A 14,451-nucleotide genomic window follows, 5' to 3' on the forward strand; every position below is an offset into this window, starting at 1 on the left:
ATTAGTGCAATTCTGCAATTAACCTCTGCCATTCCTTCATAGGTAACAAACTGATCTGTTTCCAGTATGGCTCTGACTTCAGGCTGAACACTAGACAATACACATTAAAGGATGACTGTATCTTGGTTCCAGTAAGACGGAAAGATAACTCTGAAGGAAAAGATAATTTTCCCTTGATTGGGGTCAACAAACTGCAGGGCACAACATTTACAGGCAGAGTTGCTTAGTTTTACTTTCCATTTGCATTCAAAACCAGGCACCTAAGATGTCATCCAAATTCAGAAGTTCTCTGTGAGTCACTGGTAATATCTCCTCGTTTAGTGACCAACTCATAAGGCACAGGAAAATTGGCTTGCAGAACTTTCTAGCTTACAGAGATTAGTGGAATTTAGTTTAGTTTTCTATTTCAGTGTTAAAACAAGGATGAACAAGACCATACATCTCCACTCCCCAACGCTCGACTAGTAGAAGCAACCTTACCTTCTGAAATAGCCTTCTTGACAGCTGCAAGGTAAGCATCAGGCTCATCATCATATGTGACTTCTTGCCACTGAGACCAGTCCTTGAAAAAGGTCAAATAGTCATCACAGTCCGTAACACCGCAGAACAGTTTGACTACTTTGTGGGGGGGCCACAAAGCTTCCTGAAGGCTCTGCAGGACAGGAGGAAGATAAAAATTCTGCACCAGTTCAGCAGAGAGCAAAATAACGATGCTCCGACTTCTGCCAAAGAGATCCAGCTCCTGGCGGGAAATCGCAGACTCGCTTTCCACCTGGTAGCTCCGAATCCGATGCTTTCGAGTGTGCTGAGTAGAGAGGAAGAGATTCTCGAGGTACTGACACCATTCAGTGGCGTCACTTGCATACACAATCAGCACATCATATCCTCCAGGGGTTCCTGTGCAGGTGCAAGATGACCAAAGGGAAGAGGATTAAACCCACAGTAAGAACTGATCCTCAGTTTTACAGCAACAAAAGCCAGAGGGCTGTCCTTCATCTAAGAAGCTCCAAGGCACTTTAAGAGTACAGCAGATATGGACAAAGCAAGCAGGTGTTCACAGCCACTGAACAATTCTAAGGGTGGCTGAACTCCTACTTGCATTTCCCCTACTAAAATTTAAGTAGTTTTTTCATTCTCAAAATCCTTCCTTGAAAAAGGGGATTTCCTATGTAGTTTTAAGTGAGTGGAAATTTTCAGATTTAAGGCATGTCAATAGGAAAAGAAAAACAAGACAAAATAAAAAGTCAACCCCCTAAACAAACATAGCTTGAAAAGGACAATTCACCTTCAAGTGAGAGATGGATTCATTTTAGGCAACCTTAGGGACTTTGCAATAGAAGCTTAGACCATTACATGCTGAAGTGAAGCACAAACTAAACATAGCGCACCTAAAAGAAGAAAGGTCTTTATTTAAATAGGGTCTCATAATGCTTACAGGAAGTCACTATGGCCTCCATGCGGCTAGACATTTGCTGTCATTGCAGCAGAAAGCAAACTGCCCAGAGAGTACATGTGCAACAGCCCCAGTGTTTGCAGCACAGCATTCCTATCATTCAGGCTTCAGACATTTTCCTTTGCGAACCTGTGTTGGATCCATCTCCCAGAACTGCCATACAAAGGTTTCCTGACCACAGCTATGCATGACAAAATCTCTATTTAGAGAGAAGGAACTAACACAACAGTGACGGCCATAACGAAGCCTGAAGTGTGCTGGACAGAGTCGACTTACTCCAGAAATCTCTAGAGGCAGCTTCTAACTGCTCCTTCCTTTGGTCTCTGGAATGAAAGCCCTTTTAAAGCTGTTTCCAGCTTGATAAAAAAAACATATGCGGATTGAACTCCTATGATATGATGCAGTGCTAACCCCACAAATCTCAAAAAAATGTTTAAGTCTGAACTTTTTTTTCCCATTCACCTGCAAGGAAGTTTACCCAGATTTGAGGATTATGGCTGTAGTCCCATGGTAAATTTCAGTGTTGAGCATTTCAAAAGTTATTAGCAAACTGCCTTTCTTCTAATCCCACCTTGACTCTTAAAGCGCCAACATTTCCAACCCATCCCCATCCAGAAGCAAGCAAACATAGATTTTTCTAATTAAAGTAGAAGGCTTTGCCTAAAATTTTGCATGCCAGAAAGAGCATCTGCAAAAAGTGAATTTACCAAGACTGGAAATGACACTTCTGCAGTCATCTTATTAAAATTAAATCAAAATTGAGCAACCTCCAAAGACTCCATTCTGCCACCTGACCCACAGTCTTTATTATAGTTGTAAGGAGGACTGAAATGCAGTCTGTGCAAGTGCTACAGCCCCCAGCTCCTAACCATACAATTACAAACTGTTCTTTAAATTGCAGTTAAATGGTGCAATTGAAAAGTAAAGCTTGGAGATATGACCTATGCCCACTCAATAGCATTACGGTTACCTGCATAAACGGAAAGGCGCTAGCAGGGAAGAATGATGTCCTAGATATACAGAATACACAGGCTGCAGTTCAGGAGATGCCATAATAGCCACGTGTTTCTGTGTGAATACAGATCACAGACCCCAGGCTGAAGCTTGTAGGAGAAAGCATTCTCAGTGGAGGGGATCCAGCGAACTCATAAAACAGACAGGCAGACCCAAAGCCTGGGGGCCTTTAGGGAAGAGAGCGGAACTGCTCTGAAGAAAGATGGTTTTCATCCCAGTGAAAACACCAGACTTCTAGCTCAACACCATCTCACAAAGACAACATAACTGCATAACCAGAAACTGGAAAACCAGGCAGAATTTAGCAGGACAGTTGTTTTATTCTAAAAAGCAAGAGAGGCGAACCAGAGACTTCAGGAAGCCCATTAGCAACTTCTGCTTGCAGTGCCAGATGGCAACCTTCATGCAGTGCAGTGGGAAGGGGCAGCACAACCAGGTGCAGAGAAGACAGCAAACGAGCTGGGCCCACCCTGGTCAGATGGGGAGACCTGCTGCTGTCCCTGGAGGCAAGGAGGGGAGGAATCCAAAGCACGGAGCCAGTGGTTGTGGTGGGGGAAGAAACCTTCAGCTCTCCCAACAAAAGCATCATGCAGAGGGGAGACGGTGCAGCTACTTTTTAGCCCTGCTCTCTCTCCAAGAAGTGCTGCCTCCAGATTCTGGAGAAAGCCATAGTGGCCTCCAGATAATTGTAACTTTCTGTAAAACAGAATACTTGATCCTAACCTGCAAGTATAAGAGCACAGCTTTGCAAACTAAGCTGTTAGCAAACAGGCCCATTCACCAGTCTTTCAATGAAAGGAAGCAGCTATGCTTGGGGGGAGAGCTGGATGGGGGAGCCACTGATTTTAAACATGCATTGCACTGTGGGGGGACTCTCTTCTCAGAAATGGATGCAAAAAGATGCAAACCTGACAGACCATGCTCCCTGTCAGCATTTATATCCCCATAGACAACACAACCAAGAGCAGTGTAACATCTGCACACAGTAGGAACAAACTTTGCCTAGCATTTAGGAAAGGTATCATTTCCCCTATGTACTGCTGCCTTCCAGCACCACCGATTCCCCTTAACAGAGCTGTTCCAGCTCTCCACAGGCTCCCTTACCTGCAGGTCTATCGTCTTTTACACTATCAGGATAAGCTGAGGTGCATCTTCTTTAAAAGGAGAACCAAATAACAAAATTACTGACTCCACTCTTAGAGCCATGGAAATTCTCTAGTGTCATAAGCAAATACACTGAAAAGTGTGTCTTGAAGAGTTAAGCAAGTTTAAGTTAGCAGATGAGACTGTTTTGAAGAAAACAAAAATCTAGAAATATTTTCAACTGCAACATCTCCTTTTAAAAGAAAGATGACACAGGAATTGTTTTCCTGAATCAGGCCATTATTTGCCTGGTCAAATACTTCACTTTGCAGCACCAACTACTCTCTAGTCCTCAGGGAAACGAATAGAGAACACACAATGTTTGGGGGAAGAGTTTTTCCCTCCAACTCTTCACACATCAGTTACAGTAAAAAATGAGCACACTTCAAAGCACAATGTAAACTCTGTCTATTGTACACACATAAGGAAATCCCTAGGTAAACATCTGGCACTTTATTCCTATTAAGACCTGACATCAGTGGTATGCTTTGACAATGCATTCCACAGGCTGATTTTGGAAAAGAAAAACAGATAGAAGAAAGTCTTCACTTTGCAGCAAGAAAGACTTTGAATAGTATATATGGCAGTAAGATGAGGAAAGACGATGCAGGCAGCTAACGTTCTCAAAAAAAAAAAAAAAACACTACTAAGTGAAAACTAGTTTAACAATATTTTGTTCCTGCATTCTTAAACTTAGGGACTCAAAGTGACTATTGTTTTAGTTTACAAAGCATCAACAATACTAAAAATCTTGCAGGTAACATTCAATTGCTTATTTCATAGAAAAACATCTAGGTGTGGGTCTGTAGCTGTTTGCAATTATGAAACATAACCTTTGGACTTCTCCCAAGGTGTAACAGTCCCTTTCAATGCTTAGCTGTAAACTCCGTTATACAGCAATAGTATAAAATCGATGAGATTACAAACTAGCACTGTAGAAATGCCTAAGACCTCTAATTGAGGTTGGAATCCCACAAACTAAATAGCATGGAGACAGAACAAGAGATAAAGCTTTTCCTAGTTTATAAACTGCAAATGAAATAGGAGGGGGACAAGGTGATTTGGTCAAAAACAAAGGTGGCCCATGGCAAGACCAAGAAGAGAATAAAAGTGTCCTAAAGTGATAAAGTATATCATGCGTTTATAGCCCCTCTCTGAGAAAGAAACAAAACAGGCCCATCTTTGGACAGATGAGCAAAATGACCATCTTTGAGTTCAGAGAAAACACGGAATAGCAGTTTATGACCCTATTTTGCCATTCTAGTTACCTAGAGCCAATAAAATAGCTAAAGAATATTGGAGGAAACTGGCATATCAACTCTGAGTAAGATTACATTTTAACCACTTAACACTTTCCAAATTTGCATCAGATATCATCTCCTGTTATTACCTACTCTACCATTTTACTGGCCAAAAGGCCTGACCTTTTTCAATTTACAAATCATTAGTAGTTTTGCATTGTACCCGTGGGTCCCATAAAATATGAAAGCCCTCTAACAATCAATTTGCTTTTCTGTGTCACTTTTTGCATCCCCTTCCTCAGTAGACCATGATTTCTCAAGGTCCACAGACTAACTACAGGTAAAAAACAAAAAAACACTGACAGATAAATGCTTTACTCCAACTTAGATGACTGCATTCACTGGCAAGCAAATCAATTTTTTTTCTGCTAGATCAGATCCACACCAAATTCTCACTAAACAAAAAAATGATATGTAGCCTGTTATCTGCATCACCATCAGTTTGCTTTGGGATTTATGCATACAAAAGATACAAGAATATGTTGATTTCCAAAATACTAATCCTTGATAGAGGGGGATCCAACTTCTAATCTAAGGCAACTCCCTACGGTATAAATGAAACTCAGACCACTGTCTCTTAAGAATCAAATTCTTAAACGAGTGAGAGCTTCCAGGAGGTGTTAAAAGCTGCTTGTGAGCCATTAACAGTCCTCGGCACCTTTCAAATATTTTAGTGTCTAAAGTTGGTGTATTTAAGTGATGTATGATGAAATGAATGCATACTTTGCCTACCTAGAATGCATAACAAAGTAACAGAGATCACATGCAGTAATTATTAACAGGCTAGCAAGATCTCTTGGTTTGAGTGGAACAGAAAACCTTGACTTAATTTAAAGTGATGCAAACAAGCAAAAGGAAATAATAGAATCAAACTAGATAAAAATTTGTGAACAAATCTTCAGTGATAGGAACACGAGATTTGCATTAACAGTATGTGAATCTAAAGTTGTTCTATTTATAAGAGCCTCATTGAAACTAACTTCTGTTTATAAGGAGAAAAGTAGTTTTGGTATTTGTCCACAAGTCTCCTGAGGGTTCATCCGGATTATTTTTACATCATAAGGAGATACGCGTCAGTGAAACACTAACATTACTTCACACCCTGAGGTGGCACGTTTTTCCTTTTTTAGATAAAACAAACACATACACTTCCCTGCAGGGAGGGGAACTTGCGAATTGGGCAAACTTACACAATATAGGTTAAACTTCATTCCCTCTGGAGTCTGCAGCTGTATTCTAACCAGTCTTCCCTGCACATCTGGTAGCTAAAGCATCATCACTGATGGCAACCTAGGATAGTCTGTTTGTGATCCTGTGCCACTGTGGCAGGGGGCAGCAGGCCATACCCCAAAAGGGCAATATGCAAACATCAAGGAACAGAGTAGTAGTTAGGGAGAACTGAGTTCTCTTCAAAACGTCCCAGAGGAGTACCTACATGCTAAGGGCTCAGCAGGGACAGGTTACTCTGCAGAATATCCTCGCTCAGGGCTAGCTGAGCTGCCAAACTGAAGCGTGCCCAAGAGACCGGAGAACTCTACTGAGACAACACCTGAGAACACAAGCTGAGCAGAGCAGGAAGGGGCAGATACTGCAGGTACCAGCGAGGCTGTAGCGAGGCTACGAACAAAGGAAGCGCTGCTGCTCTGCAGAGCTTTGCTAGCCTCAGTGCTGCCCCAAACCCAGGGAGGGGATCCTCCTTCCTCTTTCACAGAAGTAGATCAGCGTCAGAGCGGGGCCTCGAAACCGGCTCTGCCCTGCCCTGAGCGCCACAACGCGGGGCAAACTCTACCCGCGGAGCAGGCCGGGAGCACGCTCTGCTCCCTCGCCACCGAGCCTCCTGGCTTATCGGCAGCAATATCAGTCGAAGCCCTGTCACGCCAAGCGACACCCGGAGACACAGCTGAGAGGAAAAGCCGCGGTGCCGGGCAGCGGGGCAGGGCAGAGGCGCGCTCCCCGGGCGAGCCGCCGGGGCCGCGGCCGAGCCCTGTGTGCCCGCGGCGGGGCGGCGGCAGCGTCCCGGCCCGCAGCCCGTCTCCGCCGCGTAGCACGGCCAGGCGGAGGCGCCGCCGCCGCTTCCCCCGGCGCTCGGGGCGGGAGCGCGCTACCCCGCCGGGCGCCGACCCGCACGCGCGGCCGCGGCACCTACCGGGGGCCGTCATGGTCCGGGGCGGCGGGGAAGGAAGGGGCAGCAGCCCCGTCCCTCACACTGCCGGCGCGGGCAGCAGCGCAGCGGACTTTCCTCCCGCGGCCACTTCCTCGGCCCTCTGTCCCTCCGCCCGCCCGCGGAGCGGCCGCGGCCCCGGCCCCGCCTCCCGGCCCGGGCCGCCCCCGAGCCCCGGCGGCTGCCCCGCCGCCCGCGGCGCCCCGCCGCCGCCCGGCCGAGGCGGGCGCTTGGCAGCCGGCGATGCCACCTGCAGAGCCGGCCCCAAGCTGCGCCTGCTCCCACGGCGGCACCGGCCCTTCTGCTCCCGCCTGAGCTCAGCCCTCCTCGAACTAGCGGCGAGTTGCCTGCATGCTACCTGGCGCGGCTTTCTGCTCAAACTAACGGGCTTGAGTTCTCACTTCTATGAGTAAAGCCCAAATAGACGAGCCTCAGCCCTCCCCATCCTCTCCTGCTCTGCCTAACACTGCACAGCGACCTGAAACTTTTACACTTCCCAGTTTTGCTTTCCAGTACTTTTAAAACCCACGTGCTAATGTGCTGTAGGGCTCAGCTTTCAAAGCAAGCAGTTAGGAGTCCCCATATCTTTTGGGGGGATCATCTTGAATTGCTACAGCTCCTGTGGCTTCAGTTGGAAGTGAACTTCAGCTCTGTGGGGCAGATCCCCATTTGGAGGGGTGGGAAGGTAGGGAGAAAAGAGATTGCCACAGAGGAAAAAGAGCAGGTGAAAAAGAAGTGATGAGAGCAAGAAAGGTATGGAGGTCAAATCATAAAATTGAGCCAGGAAAGGGTGAAAAACAGGAAAAGGGACCACAGAAAGGGGAAAAAGCAATGAACACATATTGGTACCCTGTAGCTACTTGGTAACAGATACCTTGATACAAGGTATCCTGCATTGTACCCAAGCTGTCAGGAGACAAGACTCTCTTATTTTGTATAGTACCACATTGCAAGCATGAAAGGAATATGGATCGGAAAAATGGGAACAGGAATATTTTGGCAGCCAAAGGGGAATATAGGATGTACACTTTTCAGGCAGAGTTCTCCCTTCCCCAACAGCCTCTTGAAAGGATGTGAAACAATGAGATGGAAATTCAGGCAAAGGTGAGATCGCCAGAGCTTATGGGCAGAGTAAAGCAAGAAGTCAGCACAGAGCAAGCCTGCTTATGAGTATAAATAGGAAGGTGTCCTTCAGGCATGCAAACACACAGCCAGTCTGTCGCTTTCATTGTTGCTGTTGTCAGACACCTCTGTTAATAGTGAATAGTGTCATCAAGAAAAGACATGGAAGACAATGACATTTCTGGGGTATTAAGAACTCCATGTCCTTTCAAGATGTTGTTAGCAATGTCCTGGCCAAGTTTAACCCGGTACATGTATTCAGCCAGATTCAGATGTGCAGTTGAAGCATAAGCAGCTTCACGCCAGTAGTGTTTCCTGTTTACATTATGTCCAAATTTCACCTAATATCCCTCTCAGAGGTCCTTGTTTTTTCTGATCATAGGATTTTTTTTCCCTCCCTTCCTTACCCAAGCTTTTGTGCCCCATTGCCACAACTGTTGTATTTCACTACAGTAGCAATTTTATTCTGAAAGTGCTTGCACTGATCTATCAGTAGAGAGAAGTTGGATCAGACTGGAATAAGGTACAGAAGGATGCTAATTCCATCTCAGTGGATGAAGTGGGCAATTGCACCCTATGCTCTGCATAATCTTAGACTGCTTGCTGATTCACATTGTATCTGGAACACTAAACTAGCATCTCACCTTTGTGTTAGGTTTCCTCCTAATACACACATTTGCTCCCATTCACTTCTCTCCTTATTACACATCCTGCTTAGACCACAGACTGTCACATGCCTGCCTGTTTTTCAGTCAGTTTTACAGCCCACATTCCTTTTGTGACTAGCAGATCCCTCACATGCAGATAAATGCAGTTATTAACAGAAGTGGCTGCTCATCCAAATTGGCAGACTTCACTTGTTAACTGACTACTTGGCTGTACTAGAAGATGCACGGCAGGCAAGAAAAAGGGTCTATGACAAGTTAAGTAAAGAGTAGCCAATCCTAGATTTGAGGCACCAGAAAGTTCTTGGATTCCTATTTCCTATCAGCAAATTTAATTTGCTGTTTCAATTCCTTTATTTCCTCTTTTCACATAGCTTGACTGAAATGACTGAATGAGCCTTGCTCATTTGTTCCTTTCAGTCAGTCCCTCACAAAAAGAAACTAGCTGGAAGCATGAGTGTTTAGTGTTTGTCAGCCTTGACTAAGTATTGCCAGTCCTGATCTCCTTTAGAGAAAGGAAAGGCTTTACTTCCCTCTTTGACTCGCACATACATGAAAAAATGAATCCACAAATAAGGGATGTGAACAAGAGACTGAAATTTTAAAAGCTAGTTAATAGCTGCAAGAGGATTTTAAAAACTTATGTCTATCTTGAAGGTGAAACTAATGATTAGCTGAACCCCGCTCATGATCTGACACATGCCCCCTCTTCACTTTGGGGGCAGCATATCCCAGCTACTGAACCTGCTGCTGGATCTCTCCTTAACTCTACCTACTCATTTCCTGCCTACTGGAACTGCTCCCTGCAATTTCTGCTGAAGCATTATGCAGGTGCAGTTTCTTCAAGTTCTTCTCCAATGAAGTGTTTGTCTGTGCCTGTTTGCCTCTCACATTTTTCCATGCCTTGCTCTACAAGCCCCAGCTCCCCAGAACTTTGCCAACCACTGCACTGCACATAAGGCACACCACCCCGCAACATTAGTCCCAGTGCTGTCTTTAACCTGTTCTGTGTATGCAGAAAAATCTCTAACCCAGAGTTCAGACTGAGTAAAGCCTAAGCTAGCAAGTTATTTCCTTGACTCAATGGCTCTTTTGAATCTCAAATGAAAGCACCATTATGCTGTTTGGGGATGTTGATCTCCAGTAACCATATCAAACAACAGCTCACGAAGTCATTTTAAAAGATGTGCACCAAAAGCCCACCTAGCACTTCATCTCAAAGGAATATTATAATTCAGACTAATCAATCTGTACATATACTGAATCTCACAGACGTCATCAATCCTATGGTAAGGGTTTTCAAGCAGCACTGAGACAAAATAGCTTTGTCAAAAAGGCCATTCATGTCAAAATCTATCAGTTTTCTGAGGAACATGCCAATTAATGACCTTTGCCCAGGAAAAAAAAACCCAAAATATTCAGACAATATAACATCTTAGACTTAGTGTTTCATTGGTTTCTTAAGAAGTTTTGCTTTGTTCAAATTTGGAGTTAAAGAAAGAAAACAAAAACAGAAGCTACTGAAAGGAAATTCCATTTTCCAATTGGCTCCAACCACACATTCTATAGATGGCCAAGAAAAGGATGCAAGAATGAGGAAATGTCACATGTTATGGTGAAATGGAAACACTGTAACACTGGGAAGGTACAACAGGAGTTGTAGAATAAAACAAAGGAAACCCACTTAAGGCACACTTAAGTTTTCATATTTGTCTCCTACTATCCAGGAGTTTTATCTTTTCCTTGGGGAAATATAAGTTGTTTCACATAAAGAATGAAGCAACAACCCAAACCTTCCTTTACCCAAAGCCAACTACAAACTTATAAACTATGTGCCGCTGCCTGTCTTCCAAAAACTGTTTGCTTTCATAGTTAAAAAAAAAAAAAAAAGATACAGGATAAATACCGCTTCCTAATGATATAGCCTTATGAGAAACTTCAGATAGGCAGAGAAGAAACTAGAACTTTCTCAGAATTAACCCTCCTGAAGCTTTATGGTAGAATAAAGAACATCTGGGTGCTAGAGACATGCAAATACAGAATCTTATTTGGATTTGTGTGTGAGAGAAGTTCAGTCAGGTGAAGTATCTAGCCAAATTCTTTGCATATTATGGAATAACACTTGTATGTAAGAAAACAAATAAAAGTTAAGTGGATGGATAGCCACATTTATGATTTTATGATTGTTCCACATTATTTCCCTTGTAAAGCTGTTTGATTTTATCTTTCAATTTCCAGAAAAAGAGTTAAAAACAAAATCAAATCTCTGATGTTTGCTGAGGACCTCAACCTGCTGAAAGTAGGTTCCACTCCTGGAATGGAGTTTAAAAAAAATTCTCTTTAAAGCCTTGCAGTGTAATGCAGGAGGCTAGCAGGAGTCAGTTTCTTTCTCAGTGGGAACCTACGTGACTTCTCCACGTGCACCGGTGTCACTCAGGACACTATGTATTTAATCAATACAAAGCCCATAGGAAACACATTTAGTTTTAATTTCCCTTTAGTGACTTGGGAAGTTGAAGTGCCTCGCCCAAGGAGCTTAAGTAAAATAACTGTCAATGCATGATTTCAACAACCTTTACAGCAATATGAAGACCAGATGATAAACTGGATGCTTTGCACATTAGATGTCAAGAAATGCAGGATTCATTTCAAGGCATAAAAGAGGAATTTGAATTTTTTGGGGGTTAGGGAAAAGCAACAGAAAAGTCTTATTGCCCTACTATTGAAGAGCTGAGTCATTTCTCCCTGCAACTCTGGGTCTCAGTTCTCTTACACAGACTTAAACTGCATACACAGTATGTATGCTACTGCATGAAATTTCTTCTTTACAAAAAGAGAACAATCTAACAATCTACAGAGAACCCCCGAGCCTTGCTGAGCTACCTGATTATTAGGAAACTGTATGATCTGTACCATCCATCCTTCCTTCTGGGGAAAAAGGCCAGTTCCAGTTCTTTGGCACAGTGCAAGAACAACAGAAGTCATGGCCAGGGCAGCACAGATGGTTGAAAGCTGGTATCCATGGAGGGCAGCAAGAGACAGAGTATGAGCTTCAAGTCAGCAGTTCTTGTCCTTCCTTTATGGAATTATCACCTCCGATATCACTGGAACAGTGCTACCCCTCCACCAGCTTACAATGCAAGAGTTGAGACATTGTCCTGGACTTAAAAAGCAAGTCTGACAATCCACTGTAGAATGTTATCACCTGTAGCTTCTCCACAACTGACAAGCCCTTGTGCTTTCAAGGGATTTCTGCCTTGCCTACCCCCATATTTCCATTGCTGCAGTGACTCAAGCTACATTTGACAGGAAGATACTTGTCATTGCTCTGTCTTGTTCCTGCTTCTACTAGACTGTCAAGCACCATGTGCTGATCATGCACAGGACTCTGAGTCCCACTGGCCTCAGGTGGGAAGGGGGAGCTGGGGTCAGACTCCCAGGTCAGGTGCCAGGATTTGGGGGCACGGGGAGGAGAAAAAGGCCTGGGGCACTAAGATTCCAGCCAAGCACAGCCCCTTCCCTTCACCTGTTCCCCCCTCCAGCCAGGTGGTTCTCTGCCTGTCACCTCCCTGAGTCAGCAACACTGGCTAGCTATGCTTTCAGAGCCAGAGTCCAGGGTCTCCTTTCAGCTGTGAACCAAACCACTCTCCCTTCCTAACAGGAAAACACCAAAGTTATGAGGTCACTGCTATTGACTCATCAGAAAATAAACAACGTTTTTGGTCACACAGCAAGGTTTGTTTCCCACTCAGACCCTTCCGCCTGGCCACACTCCCCAACCTGCCTGAAGTTTTTACTGTGAGAACGTGCTAACACAGAGCTTTGACCCTCACACGCAATTTTAAAATAGACACCACTTCTCAGCTGAGACTTAACCAGCTAGATCTAAACAGCAAGAAAGCAAAGCACAAGTTCTCACTGTTATTCAGCTTCAACTCTCAAGGACTTTGGGTTGGTCCCAAGCAGAGATAAGTTGAATTTTAAAGCAGCCTAGCAAGTCCTCCTCCTCTTCTTCTTACATTACAGAAAACTTAACATAGACTTGTCTCGTGGAGACAAAAAGAGAGCCCCTCTCACCATGCCACATGCAGTCCTCAGTCTCTGTAGCACAGTCAACTGGAAATCTGCCCCATAAAAGCTCAGTATGATGAGATCAAATCTCACATCTGTTTGAAATGCCAGAGCTATCACTCAAAACTGCAGTGCACTGATGTGAAGTGCAATTTCACTTGTTTGCTGGATAAGGAGATAGGACTGACTCTGCTCTGCTGATGACTCTCCGGGCAAAGACACCTACTTGCCACTGCCACATGCCTGCAAAATGGGAAAGCTCTTTTCTTCCCTGAGTACTGTGAGATTTGACCTACCTTTTCTAAATGCATCTGTAAAGGCAACAAAAAGAAATATGATCTATAAAAGTCACACCCCATCTTTCAGCACTGTCCAAATCCTTAGCTTTTCATCCCCATTTCCTATACTAATGGCTTCTTGTGAAGCCAAATTCAAACCAGTAGACATTCCAGAGACTTTAGCAAATAGGAGGCCAAAGCCCCTTCGCACCCTTCTATATTAGGCTGGCCCAAGTGAAAGATTTACATAGCTTATAATGAATTAAGAGCAAACTGAAGAGAGAGAGGTAGCCTTTCATGCTCCATTGCCCATAATTGACTGTATAAGTCTTATTCTTCCTTCCTTTGGTTTGCAGCAGCATTTGAACATAGTTATATTTAATGCATTAGTCTCAAGGGTCTGTCTTACCCCTGTCCAAAGAAAAGGACCAGCTTGCTCTTCCAGAGCTTCTGCAAACCTAGGCAAATAGTGCAGCAACATTGCTATGTACTTTGAAGAGAGATTAAAGAAAGGATGCAGCAAGTGTTTGAATACCTATACTATCTCTTCACTTTTTCTTGGTCATGGAAAAGTAGGAAGAGCAAAGATCTCTCATTTGAGAGCTCACTCATAAGGTGAAAGATTGCTCTTCCTGCAATCTTAGTGAGAGAAATATGCCAGCCAAGAAAAAGGAATGAAAAGGAATAGAAACAGACAGAAGGAGTGAGGAATAGTTGAGTGGAACAAAGGAATTTGCAAGCAGTGGCTTGCAGTCAAACTTGCTTTGAGGTAGTAGATCCCAGGGTCTCTCACTACTGCCTTGGGAAATCCAAAACAATAGGAGCTTCCTTTCCACAGTACTGCTCTGCCAGGGAGATTTACAGGCACAACACAGGGGAACACACCTGGATAGTTACACCTCTGAACAGAAGCACTCATTTAGCATCTGTGAACAGACGTAACTAGCAAAGGCCTGCGAGGAGAGGGAGATGCTTATTCACCAGGAAGAGAAGCAAAGTCAGACTGTGAAGCAAGGCACGGCCAGTAATGCATTTCCCCAGCTTCTCCCAGCAGCAAAGGCTTTGTCTTTTCCTTTCTGCCTGAGATAACAAGACACAGAACTTGTGCTGAGCTTTGCAGATGAAGCTTGTAGCTACCTCTCTTACTGCTCAAAATAAATGGAAGCTACAAGAACTCAGAGAAAAACTGGCTCCTGGAAACAGCTCCCTTTCTGCAGCATAAACCTGAGTTATTCTAAACACA

At 44.2% G+C, this 14,451-nt stretch overlaps 1 protein-coding gene across 2 annotated transcripts in view; it reads right to left on the minus strand.

Moving 5' to 3' along the window:
- PIK3AP1 (phosphoinositide-3-kinase adaptor protein 1) overlaps positions 1-7,216 on the minus strand; it is a 54,765-nt gene extending 47,549 nt beyond the window's left edge. Inside the window, exons 1-2 of one of the 2 annotated variants that reach the window (XM_064513936.1) lie at positions 7,058-7,216; positions 481-897 (exon numbers count right to left, since the gene is read on the minus strand). In XM_064513936.1, coding sequence (XP_064370006.1) covers positions 481-897; positions 7,058-7,070 — 430 coding nt within the window. In that variant the 5' untranslated portion in view covers positions 7,071-7,216. The remainder of the gene's footprint in view (positions 1-480; positions 898-7,057) is intronic. The other variant, XM_026094946.2, reaches the window with a different exon arrangement.
- Between the last annotated feature and the right edge of the window lie 7,235 nt (positions 7,217-14,451).

The sequence above is a fragment of the Dromaius novaehollandiae genome, chromosome 6 (assembly GCF_036370855.1).
Source record: "Dromaius novaehollandiae isolate bDroNov1 chromosome 6, bDroNov1.hap1, whole genome shotgun sequence".
Classification (NCBI taxonomy): domain Eukaryota; kingdom Metazoa; phylum Chordata; class Aves; order Casuariiformes; family Dromaiidae; genus Dromaius; species Dromaius novaehollandiae.